General features: G+C 41.5%; 2 protein-coding genes across 2 annotated transcripts in view; both read left to right on the top strand.

Moving 5' to 3' along the window:
- Positions 1–26,449, top strand: part of LOC109929780 (filamin-A-interacting protein 1-like) — a 393,800-nt gene that overhangs the window by 35,972 nt on the left and 331,379 nt on the right. The gene's annotated exons all lie outside the window — the stretch shown is intronic.
- Positions 138–16,439, top strand: LOC109929781 (zinc finger protein 664-like). Its single transcript, XM_020529357.2, has 2 exons — positions 138–351; positions 11,435–16,439. Exon 2 carries the CDS (start codon positions 11,440–11,442, stop codon positions 12,664–12,666), a length of 1,227 nt encoding a protein of 408 aa, XP_020384946.1. The 5' UTR covers positions 138–351; positions 11,435–11,439; the 3' UTR covers positions 12,667–16,439.

The following is a 26,449-nucleotide window of genomic DNA, read 5'->3' as shown; positions in this document are numbered from 1 at the left end:
CAAGGTGGAAAGCTGGATTAACTTACACTTTTATAGACAGGCTCTCAGACCCTGCAGAAGTCAGGCAGCAGAAGGAAGGGCTAATGAAGGAACAAATCACTTCCTGGGTTAAACTGAAAAAAAAAACGTAGGGTATGGTTGTCAGCTTGCACATCAGGATACAAAGCAGACAGAAGAAAACCACAACATTCAGAATCTGCAGATCACCTGACTCTTAATTTGCAGGGAAATCAGTGCCTATAGAACACAAGAAAGAAAACAACAAAGAAGGAAACGAATTAAAGAACAGAAACAAGCAGAAAAATTCAAGTGATTAAACAAAAGCAGTCAAGAAGGAGACAAAGAGTTTAGGTAAGTCTGGGTTGAGAAGGGACACAGGGAAGGACAAATATTACCAAATATGAAAGGAATAGGCTACGATGAATGATGAAAGAAAATTTAATTTTACATCCTGTGAAGAAAGTGGTAATTTGAGAGGGAAGGGCCCAGTTGAAATATTTAAACATCATTAAAATTAAATGAAGGAACAACCAGCAGACAGCATTGACGCTAGAATAAAGCATGTTCTTATAAGAGAAGTTTCTCATGATAAATGGTTTCAAAATTGCTTTTCACAAATAATGCATTTTGAATAAGCTGCCATATAGAGTAGCCTAGTTAAAAGTGCCAGTGTTTTTTAAAAAATCAATTGCAGATGCTTTGTTGGGAGTATTCAGAGAGCCTCAATATTATGAACATTTTTGATTCATTAATTGGATTGAGTAGATGAGTTAATTGAGGTGACCATAATATGATTTGGTTAAGGACGCAGTAGAAAAGTGGTAAATAAGTTATTATGAAAACAAAAGCCACTAGATTTTAGAAAATGAATGAACTGAAGCAAATGAAATGAGAAATTAGCACACAAGGACAATTGATCAGCAATGGGATTTTAAGACCAGGACATGCATAGCAAAGAGGAGTATGATGAGAATCAAGAGCATTATCCTAAAGAAATGAAATAAATGTGTCAGGTTTTTAAAAAAATAGTTAAATGTGGAAAGTCCAGGAGTGGAGCAAGTGGTAGAGGAGAACGGTTATGTGATCATCAGAAATTGGTAATTGTAATTGACTACAGCAAATACTTTGCTTCACTGTTTATGAAAAAAAATCTTAGGAAGAGTTGATTCATGAATTGGTTAAAAGGGAGATGAAATACATTAAGGATTCCAAATGTGATCTATCACAGCAGTTTTGACAAAACATTTCAGGAAGATCTATTAGCCTTAGAGCATGTAGCGTAGAATTATTAGAATGATACTTGGTCTCTCAGGATTAAGCTAGAAGTGTACTGCCTGAATTTTAGAAGGTTTACAGGGTTATTTGATTGAAGTTTTGAATATATTATGGGGAACAGAGAAGAGGAGCTTGCATGAAGCAATTTCCATTAATGAAAGACCAATTATCATTGTCTAAAGAAACTGAGCCAGGCCACTTGGGAATGAAACTTGGAAGCACTTTTAAACATAAAGGACGGTAGAGATTTCAAACCTAGATAACTGTTAAAAATGTATTGATTGATTTTTTTTTCTTTGTTCTCCAAAGTGGCATGGTGGCTCAGTGGTTAGCATTGCTGCCTCATAGCACCAGGGCTTGGAGGTTACACTTCAAAAGCTTGTGTTTTCAAATAAACCTGTTGGACTATAACTAAGTGTCGTGTGATTTCTGACCTTGTTCACAGTGCCAAGGACGGAGGTTTGATTCCAGTCTCAGGCAACTGTCTGTGTGGAGTTTGCACGTTCTTCTCGTGCCCACATGGGTTTCCTCTGGGTATTCCGGCTTCCTCCCACAGTCCAAACATGTGCAGGTTAGGTGAATTGACCATGCTGAATTGCCCCATACTGTCCAGGGATGTGCAGGCTAGGTGGATTAACCATGGGAAATACAGGGATTAGGTAAGGGAATGAGTTTGGGTAGGTTGGTGTGGACCTGATGGGCCAAATGGCCTGCTTCCATGCTGTAGCAGTTCTATAATTTCGCACTTTTGTTAGGATCCTTGGGAATATCCTATGAGGTCCCATCTCCTTAACTTAAATAATTTCAAACGATTTCCTTGTACTGTATAGTAACTTAACTCACTCAACTAATTTAGAATGAATCTTCTTTTGAATATCCCTTTCTTCTGTGGCAGCAGCATCGGAGGCAAGTTTGGGTTCCTGGCGGCCTCTGCATCGTCGAGCTGGTGCTAGCGCCGACTCATGGCTGCTGCTGCGTTAGGGTTCCCGATAATGTCTGCTTCCAGTGCAGCTTCAAGGAGGAGGCAGTGGAGGCATGTTTGGGCCCCATACAAGACCCCATGCATCAGCAGCGGCTACATTGATGAGGTGGACCTGAAGCAGACTCATGGAGGCGGCAGAGTCAAGTTTGGGCTGGTGTGGTACCTGCGGCAGCAACGACATCTGCATTGGTGAGGTCCATCAAGGACTCATAATGGCAAGGATGTCCATGGAGGCGATATGGTGCGGAAGAGTGGCAACTTTCATTTCAGCTGCACAGTGAAGGCGACTTGTGCCTGGCCACTAAGCCCATGGCGCGTAATAGAGCACTTAACATGAAGGCCTATAAGGTTGGACACTTTATTTCTTCATTTTTTGCCTTTTATATTCTGTTTTTGGCTTATTTTTCTGTTTTAAGATGGCGCCGGAGAGTGGCGACACTATTCAACACTTTTCACTGTATTTTGTAACGAGATACATGTGACAATAAATAAATCAAATCAATATACTACAAATTTTGAATGGCTACAGCATGACTTTCAACTCTGGCAATCTATTCTTCTGTATGTAAAAGTCAGCATTTCATTAGCTTTTTAGTTATTTTCTGTATCTATACATTCAAAGATCTGTGTATCTGGACCACCAAGACTTTTCATTCATCTACAGTTTCTAGTGTATCATCATTTAGAAAGTACTCTGTTCTATATTTTTTAGGTCTTAAGTGGATGACCTCACATTTGGTTATATCAAAATCTGTTTCCTATAGTTTAGTCCATTCTCTTATCCATCAAAAAGCATAGGTAATTTTCTGCTGTAGACCTTATAACCTGATATGTTTAGTTCTCAGTCCTGACCGTCCTGCAGCCATGTCCCTATAATGGCTACTAGATCATAGTTTTCAAGTTGAATCTGTGCCTGCAACTCATTTATTTTGTTCCTTACACTCCGTGTATTTGTATAAGGAATTCTAATTTTAGCTGTACTCTCTATCCTGTTCTTAGGCATCCTTTTATTATTTCTCCTTCCTGTCTTATTCAAAACACTTTTTATAGTCCCACCTTGTTAATTAAACTGCAGCCCCTGGCCATACTAGTTTAAACCATCCCAAGCGACATTAGCAAAATTCCCTGCAAAGATATTGATGCCCCTCTAGTTTAGGTGCAGTCATCTTTTTCGTACAGGTCCCATCTGGATGGGATCCCAATGATCCAGATATCTGAATCCCTCCCCTCTATACCAGCTCTTTAGCCACATATTCAGCTCTACCATCTTCCTATGTGTGGCCTCACTAGTGCGTGGCACAGGGAGTAATCCTAGGAATTAGACCCTTGGGGTACTGCTTTTTAACTTTCCCCCTAACTCCCTAAATTCCTTTTGCAGGACCTCGACATCCATCCTGCCTATGTTGCTAGCCACGACCTCTGTCTGTTCACCTTCCCGCTTCAGAATGTCCTTTTCAGAGCCATCCTGGACCCTGGCACTAGGGAAGCAACACTCCATCCTTGAGTCTCAATTGCAGCCACAGAACAACGTATCTGCGCCCCTGACTATAGAGTCCCCAACTACAAATACTCGCCTGCACTTTTGACACTCTGCTGGGCATGAGGCAGCTTTGGTGTCACTGTTCTGGCTACTGCTGTTGCTAGCCCCAGATAGACCAGCCAACCCCCCAAAAAAAGTTGAGATCCCAGCAGAGATCTTTGCGAGATTTCACATCCTTCCAATTAGTGCTTACCCATTATTCCTACTCTTGCACCCAAAAGCCCTGAATAGGTTTGGACACTGTTTATGAATCTGATCAGATTTAAAAATTTACCCATTTATCTTTTGATGACTTATGCGCTGAAGATTTCTGAACAAGGACCTCCTGTTACATATCTGTTCAAGAACTCTGTAATCCTGCAGCACAGAAGGACATTGCTGAAATGTGTATTCATTGCATTGTGTACTGTATTGTAAAGTTTAAATATTCAGACACTTTAAAAGCTACATTAAAAGTTTGAATGATAAGTAATGACAGAGGTTGGGAAGTGATTGAGGTAGGGGAAGGAATCATGGGGTCAAGTGAATTAGGGGCTAGGGTGCCAGGTGGATGAGAGGTTAATGTGCCATGTGAGTGGGTATTGATGGCATGCCAAGTATGTGAGAGGGTTTACAGAACAGATTAGTTGGGGTGGTGTGTCAGGTTCAGTGATGTAGGTTGGTTGAGTCCTGAAGAGGAAGGTCAGTTCAGGCCCTGGGGAGATAGGGTTAGAGGGCTGTCTAGGTCTGCAGCAGGGGTGGAGCTGTTTACTCTCACTAAAGAAAAAAGAATGAGAGGGAATAGATTTAAAGTGATGTGAAAATGAAGGAATGTGAGGGGAAAAAAAAGTTTTCACAATCGGTACTGTCACCTTTAACCAGTTGCAACTGTGTGCCATCCTCAAGAGACCGGTGCCACTCTCCGAAGCATTATACCAGAAAGGTTTGGCCCAGCTCAAACAATTTTTGACATGCTAATCGTAGCCCTGAAATACCTGGTTCTAACTGTCATCCTAACACCATACTTGCTTCATATACTGACCCTTTCATAGGAATTGTCAAAATGTCTTCTATACTGCTGGACCTTTAAATCTCAGAATACAGCATGCCGACTGCTGCAAAAATGGTGGTGATTTTCTTCAGTGCTTGATTTGTAGATTACTGGACAAGTTCATCACAGGAACACCCTGTACAGGAATCTTCAGCACAAGCTTTTGATTGAGTCAGTGACAGAAATAGAATTAGAATATTTGGGCCAATGACTCGGATGCTTCAACGAAAGGAACTGAGGTGAGAGAAATTGAGTAACTTTAAGAAGTAAAAAGCCAAAGATAGTCAAGTAAAAAGAAATTTTTTAAAAATCTGAACAGAATGTTTTGAATATATTTACACTCCTCATTCAGCAGCAAAGCCATTTCAACTTCGGACCAATGTCATGCCAGTAATATAACTCCATAACAAAGTCCTGACCTGATTCTCAAGATTATACAAAAGTTAGTCCTGGGCGCGGTACACCTTAATGTACTGGACACCATATTTATTCAAAATCCAGAACCTAAATGTTCTGTGTCCATTCTGATAGATATCCATTTAGTAAGTAATTTGGGGCTGGTTAGCTCAGTTGGCTGGACAGATGCTTTACAATGCAGCATGATACCAGTGTAGGTCCAGCAAAGTTTTCAATTCATGCACTTGCTGATATTACCATGAAGGAGATAACACCGTGCGGAGCCGGAGGAACACAGCAGGCCAGGCAGCATCAGAGGAGCAGGAAATTTTCTGAAGGGTCCCAACCCGAAATGTCAGCTTTCCTACTCCTCTGCTGCCTGGCCTGCTGTGTTCCTCCAGCTCCATACTGTTATCTCTGACTCCAGCACCGGCAGTTCTTACTATCTCTTACCATGAAGGACTTTCTTTCTCAACTTCTCTTCTTGCCTGAGCCCTGGTAACCCTCTGGTTAAACAACCACTAGCCATCTCTCCCAGATGGGAATGCAGCCATATGGTCCAGTAAGACTACAGTAGCTTTACTTTTATCTTTTAATCTAAGCCTTGAAACTCTGAGGGTCAGGTTTCTTCATTCAGTGTTTGGTTCCAACTCAAATTATTATGGTAACAGAACTAGTTTTGGTTCCTTAGTTTTTAAGCAATCCATGAAATATAAGTAGAATGTAACTGCAGCAAGTGTTGTCCAGGGCTTTGGCACCACACAATGGTCCTGGAACTTGATATAATTGAATGTCCTATATTTCATATCAGAGTGGGGAGTCTGATGCAGTCTGACGGTATAGAAACTGACTTTTGTTCTGAGGAGCAGTGGACTGATCACTTTGCCCTTGGAAGCTGCAACCTTTTCAGTTATCATTTTTTGGCATTGGGTGTGTAGGTTCTATTACTGGGAGTTGATTTGTCTCAATCCTCTGTTGAGCTCTTAAAATTTGTGTATCTTGTTCACCAGATTGCTATGCTTAATAACGAAGAAGAGAATGCAAGTCCTGGCCCAGGTAGCACTGGGATGTTCCATTCAATGTGAACACTTCTGTTTTGTGATTGGCTCCTGAACATGCATGTATCTGTATTCTGTGATTTTAAAATCCACTAATAACCAATCTCTCTTGCCAAACTTTAGCCATCTTTCCTCATCTTTTGAATTTGTCAATTTTTGACTGACTGTCCTCCTGAAAAGTACTTTGGGGCTTTTTTCTATATCAAAGATATTACATAAGGTTGTTCTTGGATCTGTGTTTGTGTTTTTGTGTAGTTCTGGTGCAATAAGTGTTAATTAAAAACTGTAAATATTCTAATTTATCGACAATAGACAGGTAACAATCAGTGTTTTTGCTTTCAAGATTGGAGTCCAACTAAAATGAGACTGAGAAAATAAAATAAGTCGCATAATTTTAGTATAATCTCTGAAGTTTATTCAATATACATCTGTTTTTACTGTCTGTAATGAATAGTGTCATTTTCTCTCTTTTTGACATACATGCCAAGTGTTTTTTTCCATAATACAGCTTTTGAATTTTGTATTCTTTATCTTTCTTTTGAGAAAATGTAAAATAAATTACAGCCCCTATCACCTAGTACAATAAATCTCCTGCAAAGCACTTAGATACATCAGACAAAATTTGACGTGGCCAACTAATAATATATCTAAAAATGCCCAAAAACTAGTGTAGAGATGCAAAGAATTTGGGGAGAGTGTTCCAGACTTTAGGGCAATTCTTTCCAATTTTTTCCTCACTGTGTAACCGCTTTTGAGGCTTGAAAATTGTGACAGCCCTTTGGTGAGATTCTGTGGGGTGGAAGGGTGCGTGTGGAGAAGGTCTGAGAAAGCAGATGAGGTTTCCAACCTTCAACACTGTGAGTAAAAACTGAAAGAACTGTGGATGCTGTAAGTCAGGAACAGAAACAGAAGTCGCTGGAAAAGCTTAGCAGATCTGGCAGCATCTGTGAAGGAAATAACAGTGAACATTTTGGGTCCGGTGACCATTCCTCAGAACTGATGGTGACTGGGAAAACGTCAGTGTCTATGCAGAAAAAAGGGGGAGGGGGATGGAGTAGGGAGTAAGCGATAGGATAGAGCCTAAAGAGAGAGAAGATCGGTTGGACAGACAAAAAGTTGATAACGATCAGGCTGCAAGGGTGAATAGTTGTTAATGGGGACCACTTGGTGACTAATAACAGGTAGTGTGTAATGGCAGGCTGTGGTAACAAGGCCTCGTATGTGGGGTAGGGGGCCGGGACATGGGAGAGATTAGGCCTGAAACTATTGAACTTGATACTGAATCTGTGGGGCTGCAGGGTCCCCAAGCGGAAAGTGAGGTGTTGTTCCTCCAGCTTGCGTTGAGCTTTGCTAGAACACTGCAGTAAGCCCGAGATGGACATGTTGGTCAGGGAACAGGATGGTGCGTTAAAGTAGCAGGCAATGGATAGTTCAGGGTCTTTTTTGCGAGCAGAACGTAGATGTTCTGTGAAGCAATCACCTAATCCATGCTTCGTTTCCCCAATGTAGAGGAGACCACGTTGTGAGTAGCGAATGCAGTAGACTAGATTCTGGGAAGTGCAGGTGAAGTGTTGCTTCACCTGGAAGGTATGTTTGGGCCCTTGGATACTGGGGAGGGAGGAGGTAAATGGGTAGGTGTTGCACCTTTGCTGGTTACAGGGGAAGGTGCCTTAGAGCTGTGGGAGGGTGTTGGGGGTGAAGGAATTTTTGGAACAGGGTGTCCCAGAGGGAACGATCCCTGCGGAAGGCATACAAGGGAGAGGAGGGGAATACGTGTTTGGTGGTTACATCTTGCTCGAGGTGGCGGAAATAGCGCCTGATGATCGTCTGGATGTAGATGCTGGTGGAATGATAGGTAAGGACAAGGGAACCCTGTCGCTGTTGCGGGTGGCAAGAGAAGGGGTGAGGATGGAGGTGTGGAAATGGGTCGGACCCGGTTGAGGGCCCTGTCGACCACGGAGCTGGGGAATCCTCAGTTGAGGAAGAAGGTGGCCCTTTCAGAGACTCCCTTGTCGAAGTTGGCTTCAACAGAACATATACGACGGAGACTGAGGAACTGAGAAAATGGGATGGAGTCTTTACAGGAAGTGGGGTGTGAGGATGCAGCTGTGATATCCTCTTTGACCAGTAATGCAACTCCTCCACCCCTTTTACCTTCCTCTCTATCCCGCCTGAAGCATCTATATCCTGGGATATTTAGTTGCCAATCTTGCCCTTCCCTCAACTAAGTCTCAGTAATAGCAATAACATCATACTCCCAGGTACTAATCCAAGCCCTAAGTTCATCTGCCTCACCTACTACACTTCTCGCATTAAAACAAATACACCTCAGACCACCTGTCCCTTTGCGTTCATCATCTGCTCTCTGCCTACTCGTCCCCGTAGTCTCACTGACTTCATTATCTAGTTCCTTACAGGCTTTATTTACCGCCTCCTTACTGTCCACTAACCGCCCTCATTTGGTTCCCATCCCCCTGCCACATTAGTTTAGTTTAAACCCTCCGCAACAGCATTAGCAAAAGCACACCCTCGGACATTGGTTCCAGTCCTGTCCAAGTGTAGACCATCTGATTTGTGATAGTCCCACCTCCCCCAGAACTGGTCCCAATGTCCCAAAAATCTGAACCCCTCCCTCCTGCACCATCTCTCAAGCCACTCATTTATCTTTCCTATTCTTTCATTTCTACTCTGACTAGCACGTGGCACTGGTAGCAATCCTGAGATTACTACCTCCTGGGGTCCTACCTTTTAACTTGGCTCCTAACTCCCTAAATTCTGCTTGTAGGACCTCATCCCGTTTTTTACCTATATCATTGGTGCCTGTATGCACCATGACAGCTGGCTGTTCACCCTCTCCCTTCAGAATGTCCTGCAGTTGATCTGAGACATCGCTGACCTGTGCACCTGGGAGGCAACATACCATTCGGGAGTTTCCTTTTGGACCACAGAACCGCCTGTCTACTCCCCTTACAATCAAATCCCCTATGACTATAGCCCTTCCACTACAGCAGAGCCAGCCAAGGTGCCATGAACCTGGGTACTGCTGCCTTCCCCTGGTGAGCCATCTTCCCCAAACAGTATCCAAAACGGTATACCTTCTCTCCCCTAGTCCAATCCCTGCCCACATACATCCATGTTTCCTCTGACGCCTTACGCCGGTTTCAAAACTTCCAGTTTGCCGGTTCCAGCTGCATCCTCTTTACCACGGACATGCAATCCCTTTACACATCCATTCCCCACCAGGAGGGTCTTGGGACACTCCGCTTCTTTGTGGAGCAAAGACCTGAACCACCACCACCCTCCTCCACTTGGCCAAGCTCGTCCTCACCCTCAACAACTTCTCTTTTTAACTTCACTCATTTTCTTCAGGTAAGAGGGGTGGCCATGGGTACCCGCATGGGCCCTAGTTATGCCTGTCCCTTTGTGGGATACGTGGAACATTCATTGTTCCAGTCCTATTCTGGCCGCCACCTACAACTCTTTCTCCGATACATCGATGATATCGTTGGTGCTGCTTCCATCTCTCATCTGGAATTGGAAAACTTCATCAATTTCGCCTCCAATTTCCACCCTGCCCTCACTTTCACTTGGTCTATCTCTGACTCCTCCCTTCCCCTCCTCAACATGTCTGTTTCCATTTCTGGGGATAGACTGTCCACTAATGTCCACTACAAACCCACTGACTCCCACAACTACCTGGACTATACATCCTCACACCCCACTTCCTGTAAAGACTCCATCCCATTCTCTCAGTTCCTCTGTCTCCGTCGTATACGTTCAGATGAGGCCAACTTCGACAAGGGAGCCTCTGAAAGGGCCACCTTCTTCCTCAACCGAGGATTCCCCAGCTCCGTGGTTGACACGGCCCTTAACAGGGTCCGACTCATCTCCCTCACTTGCATCCTCACCCCTTCTCTTCCCATCCGCCTTAGGGTACCCCTTGTCCTTACCTATCATCCCACCAGCATCCACCAGATCATCAAGTGCTATTTCCGCCACCTCCAGCAAGATTTCACTACCAGACTCCTATTCCCCTCCTCTCCCTTGTCTGCCTTCCGCAGGGACCATGCCCCCCTGGACACTCTGGTCCACACTTCCTTCACCCCCAACACTCCCCCACAGCACCTTCCCCTGTAATTGGCGAAGGTGCAACACCTGCCCATTTACCTCCTCCCTCCCCACTATATCTAAGGGCCCAAACATACCTTCCAAGTGAAGCAACACTTCACCTGCACTTCCCAGAATCTAGTCTGCTGCACTCACTGCTCACAATGTGGTCTCCTCTACATTGGGGAAATGAAGCGTAGACTAGGTGACTGCTTCGCAGAACGTAAACGTTCTGCTCGCAAAAAAGACCCTGAACTACCCGTTGCCTGCCACTTCAACACATCACCCTGTTCCCTGACCAGCATGTCTGTCTCTGGCTTGCTGCAGTGTTCTAGAGAAGCTTAACGCAAGCTGGAGGAACAACACCTCCTTTTCTGCTTGGGAACCCTGCAGCCCTCCAGTCTCGCTATCAACTTCAATAATTTTAGGGCCTAATCTCTCCCATGTCCCAGACCCCTAGCCCACACACGAGGCCTTGTTAGCACATAGCCTGCCATTACACACTACCTGTTATTAGTCACCAATAGTCCCCATTAACAACTATTCACCCCCTCAGCCTGATCATTATCTGTCCAACAGCTCTTCTCTCTCTTTAGGCTCTATCCTATCGTTTACTCCCTACTCCATCCCCCTCCTACTTTTCTCTGCACATGAACTGACGTTTTCCCAGCCACCATCAGTTCTGAGGAACGGTCACCGGACCCGAAACATTAACTCTGTTTTTTCCTTCTCAGATGCTGCCAGACCTGCTGAGCTTTTCCAGCAACTTCTGTTTTTGTTCAACAGAATGAGATCCAGACTGCAATTTTCTTTTGTGCTCTTGGACAGGGTGGGATGGAAGTTCATCAAGGGGTTCTACCCTGCTTACTGTGCACTGACTATTGCTGGAAGTATTGTCATGAAACTGGAAGCTAATGAATGGACATAATCCAATGACCTAATAACTTAACCTGTTTAAACTTTGAAATCTTTCACAGCAAGGAATCGGAAACTCGTAGAGAAGAGTAGAAAAATTGAATAAAATAAATTACTGTTTTGTTTTGCAGACAGGATGAATACTGCAGTTTGTGCCACATCGCTGTCCGAAGAACAATTTCATGTAGTTGTTTCAGGGGAAAGTGTTAAGTTTTTGACCAGCCTAACCCAAACTGAAACCCATCAGGGAGAAAAACCAGATTCAACAAATTCATCTGATCAGGGAACCAGTGCTACATCATTGGAACTGAAACTATTCGGTCGAACCTCTGAAAAGAGTATTTTCCAAGATGTTGCTGTAGGATATTCTTCATTTCAGGAGTCACCTTGTGAGGCTAGTAATAAGCTGACCACATTTCCAGGAGATTTTGTGCAAGATGAAAATTTTAAATGTTCTCGTTGCGAAAAGACCTTCAAAGAGTTATATTTATTCACTGCTCATCAGCGCTTCCACAAGAATGAGGATGCATTGAAATGTAAGGTGTGTGATAAAGTCTTTATGCACATGTCAAGTCTCCTGAAGCATCACCGTATTCACACTGGTGAACGGCCATTCAAGTGTGAGGTTTGTGGAAAGGCCTTCTCAGTTTCATCAAGCCTCTTACAGCATCAACGAATCCATACAGGTGAGAAGCCCTTTCAGTGTGATGTCTGTCTGAAGCGCTTTACCGAATCTTCTTCACTGAAAACACATCAGCATATCCACACAGGTGAGAAGCCATTCAAATGCTCTGAGTGTGGGAAGGGTTACAGCAGGTCATCACAGCTGCTAATCCATCAGCTTACACATACAGATGAGAAGCCTTACCAATGTACCATTTGTCTGAAAGGTTTCATCCAGTTCACCCACCTCACCAATCACCAGCGAGTTCACACTGGTGAGAAGCCATTCCAGTGCAACCTCTGTCAGAAGCGTTTTGTCTCCTCTTCCTCACTTGCATCACACCAGTACATTCACACTGGTAAGAAGCCATTCAAGTGTGAGATGTGCGATAAGACCTTTACGCAATCATCAAACCTTCTGAAACACCGACGCATCCATACCGGTGAGAAACCATTCAAATGTGAGGTATGTGAGAAAACCTTCACTGTGTCCTCAAGCCTTCTGAAACACCACCGCATCCACACTGGTGAAAAACCTTTTAAGTGTGATGTTTGCTCAAAATGCTTCATTGATTCGTCTTCTCTGACACGGCACCAACGCATCCACACAGGAGTGAAACCATTCAAATGTGAAGTGTGTGGCAAGGTGTTCACAGTGTCATCAAGCCTCCTGAAACATCAGCATATGCACAAAAGGTAGAAGACCTTCCACTCTGACACCTACCAGAAATACTACACTGTCGCCTTCTGGATGTAGCAGTATATCAACACAGAGGGGAATCTATACAGCTACTTCATATTTAGGAAGGGTTTAAGCCCTTCATACCCATTAGCATTCATGTGTGACTGTCTCAAGCTTTTCAGTGCCATATTTTGGCTTCACCATGACTGAAATGTTAGTGTCGGTAGATGGAGTTTCTACTCATTTACACTAGTAAAATCAACACAACTGGAGGGGGATCAACAGAACTAGTGCAGAATATCGAAGTTTCTAACTGCGAATTATGCCCAAATCCATTTAAGTTTGTGTTTTCTATATTATCTTGTGTTAATTCAGGATTCAATTTGCGAGGATCTGATCATATCCGCAAGATCCTTGGTAGAAATTGCACGATTACATGAACTGCTTTTGTTCAGGAAAACTCTGAAAGTTATGCTAATTTTCTTATGTCACAGCATTAGTGGACAATTTTTAAAATGGTTTTTTTTAGTCATTTTCAATGGTTTTAATTAAAATCACTCAGAATAGAGGCTGATTAAAAATGCTTATTTTTGCTGATTAAACCATTTTTCAGCTTTTTTTTAGAAAAAAAGGTCCTGCAGCAGGTTACCTTTTAAATGCATCAAGGAATACTTTTTAAGAAAGAGAGAACAGAAACAAATTTTAATTCTTGTATGGGACATGTACATCATGGACAAGACTAGCATTTGTTATCTATCCCTGGTGGTCCTCAAGTTAATTAGTTCTCTAGGCCATTTCAGAGGGCAGTTAAGAGTCAGCCACATTACTGTGAGTCTGCAGTCACATGTAGGCCAGACCAGGTAAGAATGTCTCTTACGTGCCTTTGGGATGGAAATGTGAACCGGATAGTTTTTACAACAATGGTTACATTGTCGTCATTAGACAAACTCTTAATTCCAGAATTTATCAAAATTCAAATTTTTCTAGCTGCCGTGGTGGGAATTGGACCTTTGCCCCCAGAACATTAGTGTGGATTTCTGGACTGCTAGTCCAGTAACGTTCCCACTATGGTAATTACTGCCTTCCTGTCCTAGTTTCATGCCAGATTGTTTCAGAGATCTGAAGAAGGGTCTAGGCCTGAAGGGTCTAGGCTTTCCTGCTCCTCTGATGCTGCTTGACCTGCTGTGTTCATCCAGCTCTACACCTTGTCATTTCATGCCAGATTGTGCTGGTTTATGGAAACTTTAACACTTTTTTGATCATGCAATTAACTTTGAGCGGACACTGAACTATGACCAAATCAGTGCAATTTCCAGATAGCCTTCCTAGATTTATTTCACAGCCTTCAATCAAAGCTTTCAATCAATCATTCACTTCAAAATTGATAAAGGTTTGGAAACTTACGAGAAATGTCCAGAATCACTAAAAAAGGAGTTGCTTTTATATGGCTTCTTTCATGATCTCTGGATCTTTCAAAATGTTTTAAAGTGCAGTTACTACCATAATATATAAACAGGACAGCCACTTTCCAGGCAATAAGCTGCCATCAACAGGCATGAAATAAATTGCAAATGAACTTCATGGAGTTCCAGATGGCGTTTGATAAAACGACACTTAACAAGTTTGACTGCAAAGTTGAGCCCTGTGGAATAAAAGAGTTAGTGGCAGCATGGATGTGAAGGTATCAGAGTATCAGGAAATAGAGTAATGGTATGTGGTTCCTTTAGAAACCCAAAACAAATTATATCATTGGGGTTTTCCAAGGGTCATTACAAGGACCACAATTTCTCTTGGTGTGTATTAAAGACCTATACATGGGTGTGCAGGGTACAATTTGTAAATTTGCAGATAACACAAAGCTTGGAAGTATCGAACGGTGAGGAGAAAAGTGCTAGGCTGATAGAATAGACAGAAAATTGGCAGATGACATTTCTGAGGGAGAAGTATGAGGTGATAGGAAAAATGAGGACAGAACATAAAATAAAAGATATACCTCCTAAAAGAGGTGCAGGGGCAGAGTAATCTAGAGGTGTGGATGTGGAAATTCTTACAAGTGTCAGTACAGGTTAAGAAACTGGTTAATGCGGCATATGGAATCAGGGTTTTCTCGTTTTTTTTTTTTTTTTTTTTAAAAGTGTCAGCAAAGTGGTGGTTTACTGGATAGTACTGTTTCTTCTGAGTCAAAAAGTTCACAGTTCAAGTCTCACTCCAGAAACCTTAAGCATGAAAATCGTGGCCAACACTACCATTTAATATATCAGGGATTGCTGCACTGTCAGAACTATTGTCATTCAAATAAAATGTTAAACTGATGCCCTATCTGTGGTCTTATGTGGAGGTAATATAATTGATCTACAGGTCTTGTTGTGTAGCAATAGTGTTTCTACCTCTGTGGGGAAAAAGTATGGGTTCAAATCCCACCTGTCCCAGAGGTGTGTCATAACATAAACAGGTTAGTTGTGAAAGCAAGAAAGTTATGATGAAGCCTTACAAAACGCTGGTTTAGTCTCATTTGGAATATTGTGTGCAATTGTACAACGACATTCCAGGAAGGATGTGAAGGAAATCAACAGTATACAGAAAATTATTTTCAAGTATGATTCCAGGCTTGAGAAACTTTGTCACATGGACGGATTAGAGAAGCTGCTTCCTTAGGGAACAGATGATTGAGAGATATGCAAGAAGTGTTCAAAATCATGAGATGTCTGTATAACGTAGAATAGGAGAATCAATTCCTTTTGGTGACAGTTTCAAGAACCAGAAGGTATGGCTTTAGTGTGAGTGGTAAAAAGAACTGAATGCAACATGGCAATAGTCTTTTTAGGATGTGAGGTGTTAGGATCTGGAGTGACCTGCCTGAGAGTTGGTGGAAGGAGATAAAATTGTGGCTTTAGAAAGGAAATTAGATTGGTATCTAAGGAAAGAAGGGGAAAAAAAAAGACTTGCAGGGCTACAGGGAAAAGACAGATCAGTAGGACCAGATGAATTTGTGTAGCAGCAAGTAGACTTGACAATGGACCTTCTGAGCTATAACCGTTTATGATTCCAGTTGTTAGTTAAGATAAATGTTTAAGACAGGAAAATCACTCAGTGCTGCTTAACTTGGGATCCTCATGCCATTCTGTATCATCAGGTTCTTCTTTAAAATGATGTTATGTGAACACAGGCATTTCAAATGGCACAACTGTGACAGATCCTTGATAAGTTGTCAATCAGTGGTACATCCATTTTAATTATGGAATTTACAAAGGAAAATTTAGTAATTCCATGAATCATCCAGAAATGTTTCAGCAAAGAGTCCATCACTGGTGATTTTGCTGACACCTTAAAATATCTCACATTTTGGGAAGAGATGGAATTGTACCCCAGGAAAGAATGTGAATATTATGTAGAGGATCAAATGGCAACACAAGCACTTGAAAGTCTGCTGTGTTACTGATGCTTATCTAGTTCCTGCTGCAATTGCTTGTTAGAGGCAGGAATTGGATCTCTAAATTCTGACTGGATTAACTGAAGTGTGAAGAACCATTACTTGATTACAGTAGCTTTTTTTTGTCATGTCCAGTGAAAATAGTGTTTTTCTTTGTTGATGAACATCTTTTAAATGTAACAGATAATTAAAGGGACTAAACACAATTGTTAAAACAATGCTTTGCTGATGTGAATTTTCTTCACCTAAAATCAATGTAATATTTAGCATGGAAAATCAAAGAAAGAGATGGAATAAATTAGCCTGAGACACAGTTAGTATTTCTGGAGAGATTGATGGCTTTGAGTATATTTTCCTCCATTTATATTCATGAAAATGTTATGCAGACAATTTGTGAATACTAGCAAATGGATGCAAATACATCTCATGTTTAAAGGCTGGCTAACTGAAAATCCTTGCTTGATATCATACACATAACTGAATATGTGTTTACATAATGAATTTGGATTACTTCTAATTGCTCAGATATTAAAAATAAAACATTAAACATTTGTAATTGAATAAGAATCTCACTCTACAAGTCAGAATTCTCCAGAGAAAGCAATATCTAATTCATTGACTGGTCCTACTGAAATCTGTAGCAATGTATCTTTTTTTTTTTCAAACACAAAGCTTTCTTCTCCAGGTAGCATCTTCAATCATTCAAAGACTGCAAATCTACAGCTAACACTATGCTGTTAGTGTGCGTCAGGGAAAGGATGCAGACCACAAGTCTTATCTCAGCCAGAATAAGGTTTGAACCCCATAATGCTGGTGTTATTCTAAACCATGCATTTGTCATCTCATCAATGGAGTGAAATGCCCCAACTTTCTGCTTCCCCCCACCCCCACCACTCAGCCATAATCTACTTGTGCCTATGTGTCTGATGCATTGAGCCGAATACCCAACCTTCACAAGGATCAACATATTTCCCTCGAATTGCACATTAATGCTGTAGCTCAAAGTCGATCAGTTAGATTTGCCAGAACCAATGTGATTGGTCGTGAAGATAAGTAACTGCAAGCGGATCCAAGAATAGCCTGACACTCTTAATGAAGTAAAAGCAAAATACTATTGATGCTTAAAATTTGAAGCAGAAACACAAAATGATGGAGGAACTCCGCAGCTCTAGCAGCACCAGTAGAGAGAGAAGCATAGTTAATGTTTTGAATCCAATTTGAATTTTTCAGAACTATTCTGAAGAGGAGTCGTATTAGACTTGAAACATTTAACTGTGTTTCTTGCTCCATTGTTAATGAGGTACCTGAGAAGATCTCTTCATTTTGGCCATACAGTGATGAATTTAATATAATCATATTTTCAAAGTAATAACTCCTAATACCAAAATACACTATTCCAAGATACCATGTCTATGTTACACTGTAGCTAATGAACTCACAGGACAGCTAACATGTAAATCTGTGTACTGGCCAGGGATGAATTTGTCTGATGTTACCATGAAGTACTCTCCTTCTCCACCTGTCCCTTCTCCTGAGGTGTGGTGACTGTCCACTTTATGGTCTGGTAAGACTATGGTGACACTTTACATGTAAGGCATATCAAATGTCGTAACTCCTGGCAATAAAAGAAGCCTTCACATCCTTGTGACAGAGAACTTCCTTAAATTTTCCCTTATTCAACAATGCAGTGCTACGACATAACTGCTACTTTCAGTTTGTTGAGTGCCCTGGAATGGACAGTGTCTGACAACAGAGTGTGATGCACTGGCAAACTATTTCAAAACATATTGTCACTCCAGCATCCACCTTTAAATGGTCCAAAAGAACTCATGGTATGTAGTATCAAATCAATGATCATTAAGTGTCAAGCAACAACGCAAATGTATTGCATCGTGTTGGTGCATTTTTGTGCAACACAATGAAGAAGGAGTTGTCTTCCTCAGTACAACTTATGCTCAGAAGGCAAATGAGTGATTTGCTGGAAAAATTATTTAACCATTCTGAGGCAAAGGACATTTTCTTCAAAGACAGAGGAGAATGAAAGAGATTTATGTGCGAGCCAGTAAATAACTACCCAACTGTGCATTGTAGCAAGAGGGCAGGTTGGCAATACAGGTACAATGATTTGAATTGCAGCAAAAGGTTCTAAAATATGGACCTAGTCCATATAGAAAATTGTTATTGATCATAGTGTTACATTGTGAAGGAACAGAAAACATCTAGAACAATGTCGAGCACACCAGTCATGCACAAAGAGGGTAAAGAAGAACACTGATGATAAGTGTGCAGCAATGTTGAATGATAGCAGTCAGCAGCAAGACAATAAAGTTGTCAAACAAGCGCAACAGGGCACATTGCAAACCTCTCCTGATGGGTCTACAATCACCAGATTGGGACAAGTTGTCAAACCTTCGGAATGTTACATTGAAGTCTGAAATGTTTGTCTTGTAGTTTATATAACAATTGAACTGGCAACACATGCCAATGTACAACCAATTATATCTGTTAGGAATATGTTTTTAATCTTAGGAAAACAAAGATGTTGCATTGCATCTCACGGTCAGTATACCATATGCCTTTAAGATGTTTACTTATGATATCATCACTGTATCATGGAGTGTAATGAGGGTATAAAGATTACAGCCTCCACCTTACCTTGGATCGCTTGAAGTATGACACCAGACTGGAAGAGTGCTCCTCTGTTATGAACTATTAGCTTAATGTTAGCCCAACACTTAGGTGTCTGAAGAATTGAATGCTTTTACATAATAGTTAATCGTAATGTAAGTCTCTGGAGTTCTTCAATAACAAAATCCATATCCAGTTTCTTATGGTATGAGATAACATAAGCATTGCTACATTGCATAAAACACCAGAAGATACCTGTATGTGATTTATTTTTCTAAACTGTAGGATTGTTGCACATTGACCATCATACAGTCTCAGCAGAGTGAGATTTTTGTTCAAGGGCAAGGGGGCTCCAAATTGGAGGCCAGGATTTGCTATGAAACATAGTATGATCTATGCACAAGCAAATATAAGTACGTATCACCCCAGTGCAAAGAAGCTCACCAAAGCTCAATTCCGTCACACCTCATCATGTTATACATCATCACAATGGCTCCCAGTTACTTGCAACTGGCCCCTGCCACAGACCACACTTTGCCTTATCTACTCCTTCATCTGGTGCTGAAAGAAACACTTACAAGTGGTCAGACTTAGACTCAGCAAAAGGCTGAAGTCTCACAATCACAATAGTGGTGGGAGGAAGGCAATGATCTGGTTGAAGACCTTTAAATGGACAAAACAATAAAACAATAGGGTTTTGCAGTATAACTAGCATTTTCCAGAGCAGAAGTGTCTTCCTGATGTTGAGAAGAAGTCGGGAACTTGAAATCAGAAATGAGAGAAAATCTATGGCCAGGTCCTTTCAAGATCTTTCAAGATCCAAAACTCTCAAGGTGGATCTACCACCTCCCACTGCCTAATCCCCAAACATTGGAGATAACAGAATTAAACTAGAGTAGCAAGAATGAAAGCACAAAGATCCCTTTTCAGTCAACGTCTCAATGCCAGCCTCTCAACCACTAGCCACCAGGCCACCAGATCTATGGTGTACCACAGTGCCTCACTGAGCTTGAAGATAAACACCTGCAAACAGGACCTTCTGTCTGCCTCTCTGTCTGTGTCTCTCTCTCTCCCTCAAAACCCCAATCCCCCCACCCCCACCCCAAAGAAACATCAAGACTGGTTTAATGAAGATGACTGAGAGATACAGGATCTAATCAAATATAAGTGCTAAGCTTTCACAAACTTATAATTTCACTATGCATTAGAGAACAAACAGTGGACAAAAAGAGCAAGGGAGGTTCAACAACTTGGTGAGATCAATTACTTGTGCAATTTCTTCAAAGGTGTCAAAATAATCTATAGTCCAAGCATATAAAGACCCAGATAACTTAGAGTTAATGATGGAGTGGAGCTCAGCAAGGATAGGAAGCCAGTCATTTTTCTGGAGAGAACATTATTATCATTGTGTGAGGAACATCATTGATGATCCATGAGATGCCCCTTGAGACTTAATAGTAAAGCATGAATGTTCACACTCTTAAAGAACAGGTTTGTGAAGTAAGGAGCCAATGTGACTTCCCTGGGATAATGCTATAACAATTTTCTTGACAGCTGTCAGCATTTGCATGTAATGAGTGTTTTCATGGCATTGACCAGTTTCAAGAATGAGCTCCAAGTTCTGTCTGAAGCCCAATGCAAATTTGGAGACCTTCTAGCTCATTGAGGGGCATAACACTCTTTGTGGAAGACCTGCCAATGCACGAAGCATCTCTGCATGCATGCCTATCAGCTCTGTCCTGCATACCGTCCCAGTGAAATCTGCCTCAGAATCTTCTACAACCTTGTCCTCCACTTAACTGTCACTTTTATCATTCTTCTCCGCAACCTGAATGCAGCAAAGGAAGAGTATGAATAGTGAGGCTGACAGGTTATAATGGCCATCTGGTACTGAGACATTGGCCCAGTTTTAATGATGAATGTATGGCATGCAATCCTTTCCCCTCACTACCTTCACATTTTCCACCCACCCCATATGAGCACTCCATTTTTTTTTCATATTCCACATGCTCCTTCATATTCCACATACATTACATACCTCCTCACATATCCATGCCCGCTCCAAGCTCCCATATATCATTGATGGATGGGGTTAGTGGTGTGAATAGGTCAAGGTCAAAAAGATGATGAAAATATACTTACACATTGTAATGTGTTGTATTGCATACAGTGTCATTCAGGAAGAAGTTCTGGTGTCTGTTGACTACCAAGTGAGGGGTGAAACATATGTTTGATAATTGCCCAACAACTGCCCCCTCTTCCTGGGATTTAGGCTGATTTAGGAGACGGGTGGGTGGTTCAGAGAAATTAAATAATCAGCAAGGTCTGTCGGTTGTGCTGGCTTCAAAATATCAATGATATAATATAATAAAATCATTACAGTGCAGAGGCTATTCAATATACATTATGGGAAAACTTCAGGAGCTGTATTTTGAGATACAGCTGGTAAAAAAATTCAATGTATGACAGTCTAATATAACTTTCATTCAGACACATTTCCTACTTCAAAAACGTTTAAGTAATTAAGTTCTGTTGTGATTCCAGAGCAGGCCATCAAATTCATGTTATGATCTGGCTAGGGACTGGTAACATTTTTTCTTCAATAGACAAAGTGTGAGAACCAATTACTTTTTAAGAGAGTAAAACCATATAATTCTACTGTTTTGAATAAATAACAATAAAATTTACCATACAATGCTAGAACAGTAATGAAACATACATATCCATTATCCATATTCTAACATCCCAAAATGCAAATGCAGGTAACAGATAACTGCTTGAACATCCCACAGAAAACATCAAATACAAATGTAGTCAAGGTAAATCCCAAGGACTTCTCTGCAATATCCCATCCCTTCCCACAAAATTTTAGTGAAACTGTGTGTCATCAAATCTCATTAAAACTTTAATGATGAATGTATGGCATGAAATTCCACTTCTTTTCAAAGATATAACTTATGAATGCCCTCAAAAGCAATTCTGTCACAAGCTGCTTCAATTGTTGCTCATGTTATGTTCCCCTCCCATGTTCCATTGTATGGTTGAAATTGTACTTTAGCACATATTTGAAGCACGATTCCAACTTCTTACAAACTGCTAGCTTCTCAGAGCTAGTACTGCCCCTGCATTCCTCTGACTTCCAACTGTTGATGGGTTTCTTCACCCTCACTCTCAGCTGCACTGATCTATTAATGGCTCACTGCTTCTGTAGTGCACCAGCAGCTCCTAAGTCTTTTCCTATACCTTTGCCCCAACACTTGCCTGCAACTTGTGACTTCTAGGATTTCTCTAGAATCCTAATTGATGTGAGCCTGCTACATCAACACCTTTTCAGGATGGAGCATCCTCTCCTTGCTCCAAAATGACTCGCAGCCTGAAAGTAACAACATTGTCCTCTGACTTTCTCCATCTAGATGCCCAAAATTGACAGCTCAGTTACACACATGAAGAGTTCTGAGTAACTTATTGAAAGTATTGCAGCGAGCCTACTCCCATTGCTAAGCAGCATTGAATTTTAACAACACAAATCAATTACTTTTGGTGTAGTTTTGTGACAGTGTCCTGGGACATCCTGAGCCCGTGGCGACTCAACGCCTTGCTAACCTGGAGAAAATGGAATAAAGGGCAATAGACTTTCACCCCACCCCTCCACCTTCTGGGCATTCTGAGGGGCCCTTCAGTTGGGTCCTCTTCAATGTGGAGGCTGTTTAGCATCAGCTGAAAGTTGCTGCTAGTCTTGGCTTTCTTGCTGGCTCATCTCTTCTTCATCCACCTCCCTGCACCTTTGTTCCAACACAACAACAGCAAGGAGAACCCCTACTATGGTTGAATCCATCAGTCATGCTAACGAACCTGTGGGGAAAATATTAGAAACAGAACAATAATGTGAGCAGCCAACATTCACATCACTCAATTTAGTGTATTCCTCCATACACTGGGACAAGGAGGGTCATGTAAACCCTCTGCATGGACCTTTGACATAGACATGATGTGGAGGAACTAATGTTGGACTGGGGTGGATAAAGTCAGAAGTCACACGACACCAGGTTATAGTCCAACAAGTCTATTTGATTTCACAAGCTTTCAGAGCACTAGTCCTTCATCAGGTAAAGTGGAGGGAAGCGCACAGGCACAGAATTTATATGCAGGAAGATAATAGCAAAATAATCCCAGGTAATTAAGAGTGCCAAAAGATAAATACAAATAGTGTGAGTGAAGTGTTGACAGGTTGAAGTTTTGGTAGGTGATCAGAAGTGTCAAATGGTGTGAGTAAAGTGTCAACAGCTGAATAGTAAGTGAAGGGATGACCTATGACCTGATTAATAATTACAAAAAAAAACCAAAAATAGGATGGTGCTGGAGACTAATCAAATGGCTGGAAAACACAATAGGTATAACAGTCACATGACAAGGGTCTAACCAAAATAACAAGTAATCCAAAACTGTACAAACTAATTAAGGTAGTGAGACAATAACGAGTTATCAAAGTGATGGTTTCAAAACAGAACAGTATAGTGGGGTTACATGTAGCACTACTTGAACCCAAGATCATGGTTCAGGCCATCCTCATGGGTATCGGAACTTGGCTATCAGTTTCTGATTGGCAATTCTGCATTGTTGTATATTTCAAAGGCTGCCTTGGAGGACACTTATTTGAAGATCAGAGGCTGAATGGCCTTGACTATTGAAGTGTTCCCTTCCTAGTCAGGGACATATGTTCAACACTCGGTTAGAGAATGAGACTTCTTGCTCGCCATGTTGAGAATCTTACTACTGCCTATCTCACTCAAGTTTTGCAACTTTGAGGTTGTAGACTTGTCTGCTGAGCTGGTGAGTTTGATTGCAGATGTTTCACCACCCTGCTCATATTTGTGGAGGCGGTTGTGGGCATCATTGATCATAACCCTTAGCATTCTACTACAACTACCTCCACAAATATGAGCAGGAAATTGCGCACCAAAAATCTTTGTACTCCCAACGCAACCAACCAAGAATGGACACCCACACTGGAACAAGCCATCACCATACAACAACAAACGACCAGAGCAAAGAAAAGACTAGCCCTACGAGGAAAACTATCCAAATTCACCCACAACAATGACACGGACAATTCCGAAACATGGATTAAGAACATCTCAGACTGACAACTTACAGACACTTAGAAGACCGTCCTAGTACGCGACTGAATTATAACTGCAGAGACGCTAAAAAAATCTGACTTCCTGGCTACACTGGAATCAACACTAAGGAACAATAGATTCACAGAGGAAATACAGCAGACCATCAGACAGACAATAGTCCCAACACTTAGCAGAAAAGGAAAGTGGAATACATTTAACACAGAAGAGAAGAAAGCACTGGAAAGATTCAAGAAAGGCAAAAACATTGTACTGTTACCAACGGACAAAGGACTCATGACAGTAATCTTTAATAGAGCCCAATACATTGAGAAAGCTAATGCACTACTAGCAAATACCGACACTTACCAACAGATGGCAATAGACCCAACACTACAATCAGAGAACTAGATTACAAAAACCCTGAAGAAATTAAACAACTCAGGACATGTCAGCAAGACAGACTACCAAAAAATGAAGCAAGCAGGATCCAACACACCCCACTTCTATGGACTCCCTAAGGTACACAAAGCCAGAGGTCCCCCTCAGACCTATTGTCTCACTACCAGGTACACCAAAGTATAGACTAGCCAAAGAACTACAATGGAAACTGAAATACTTAGTAGACAACACTTCCGACTCTATCCACTCCTCCCAAGAATTCATCAAAATCATCAAGGACGCTAGAATAGAAGAGGACGAGATAATGATATCCTTTGATGTAACAGCACTATTTACATCCACAAACATCGACCTAGCCAAAGAGACAATTGCCACACTGCTGGACAAATCAGGAAAACAGACGCCCCATAACACCAACAGCATCAACAAGGATAGCACCCTGAAACTGCTGGATCTGTGCGTCATAACCCACTTTACCTTCAATGACCATATATTCAAAAAAATCAATGGAACACTAATGGGATCCCCGATATGAGGACTGATAACAGAAGCGGTAATGCAAAGATTAGAATGAACAGTGTCCCCACTATACAACCCAAACTCTGGGTCCGCTATGTGGATGACACCTTTTTGATTATCAAACACACAAGACCAGAAGAAACCCACTGACACATAAACAAAATCCTCACCAGAATAAAATTCACAAAGGATGAAGAGAACAACAACCGACTACCCTTCCTAGACACAATGGTGGAACATAAGAACAACAGGGAACTCCAGACCAGCGTACACAGAAAGACCACACATATGGACCAGATACTTAATTACACCAGCAACCAACCCCAACACCCATAAATGGATCTGCATCAGGACATTATTCAAATGAGCCGTAATATACTGCAGCAATCCGGGATTGTGCAAAGCAAAACAGGAGCACTAATATGGAGTTTTTTAAAGGAAAGGAATCCCAAAAAACACAATCTGCTGTTACCTATGCAACAGACCACAACAAGAAGACACAACACAACCAGACACACTAGTCGCCTTATCATGCATCAGAAATATATCAGAGATGACCACAAGACTACTCAGACCCCTAGGTATCAGAGTAGCTCACAAACCAACAATCACCCTACGACAGCTACTGACGAGCATAAAGGCGAGCACATACCCACAACCAATAAAACCAATGTAACATAAAAAATACCATGCAAGGACTATGAGGAACATTACATAGGCCAAACTGGAAGAAAACGGACAATAAGGATACATGAACACCAACTAGCCGCCAAGAGACACGACCAATTCTCACTGGTCTCAATACACACGGACAAAGAAGGACACAAATTCGACTAGGACAACACATCCATAATAGCTCAAGCCAAACAGAGACATGCCAGGGAATTCCTGGACGCCTGTCATTCCAACCAGAACTCTATCAACAAACATGTTGAACAGGACCTGACATACAAACCACTGAAAAACAAAACTGGAAGTGATGCCAACCACCCCAGCAAACTGAGGCGAATAAATAAGAAGCGGAACAGAACACCAACGCTTCACTGGGGGCACACTGACGATGTTACCTGGCAGGGTGACAAAACATCTGCAATCAAACACATTGGCTTGGCGAGCAAGTCCACAAACTCATCTACAACCGAACTACAAATCTTCTCAAAAACTTTCCCAATTTTCTCACCAATACCCAAATCATTAAGTGGCTGAGAAGATTCTTCCCAAGGTTTTAGAGATTCGGATAAGGAATTGTTTTATTACTATACATTAAGGATGACTGTAATGAGTTCAGATGCTTGAGCCCTTTTAAACTGGTAGGAAAATTCAAATAAATTAAAAAGAAATTTATAGATAACAGCTCAGAGACTACACTTGCAACCTAATGTACTAGGTTTTAGAAAGAAACTAACTAAAGCTTAGGAACTGGCATAAGCATTTCAGGTTTCCATGTTTTATGACTATATGACTCAATGACTGTATGACTGATCAACAAACAATTAAAACTAGATTAGCCAAAAAGACCAAAGCTTGAAATTTTGTTGTTGGAGACAAGGTATTAGTGTTGTTACCTGTATCTGAGGAATCATTAAAAGTAAGATTCTCTGGACCTTATCAAATCAAATGTACTCAATAATTTGAATTACATAGTGAGTACTTCAGAAGGGACAAGAATTAGTGAGTCTATCATATTAAAGTGCCAAATAGATAC

The sequence above is a fragment of the Rhincodon typus genome, chromosome 9 (genome assembly GCF_021869965.1).
Source record: "Rhincodon typus isolate 14 chromosome 9, sRhiTyp1.1, whole genome shotgun sequence".
In the NCBI taxonomy this organism is placed as follows: Eukaryota; Metazoa; Chordata; class Chondrichthyes; order Orectolobiformes; family Rhincodontidae; genus Rhincodon; species Rhincodon typus.
The sequence above is the reverse complement of the archived record's forward strand: the minus strand, read 5'-3'. Positions and strand labels throughout refer to the sequence as shown.

What these genes read in the sequence shown, in the direction of transcription:
- LOC109929781 (XM_020529357.2), top strand. Translation starts at nt 11,440, where the DNA reads ATGAATACTGCAGTTTGTGCCACATCGCTGTCCGAAGAACAATTTCAT.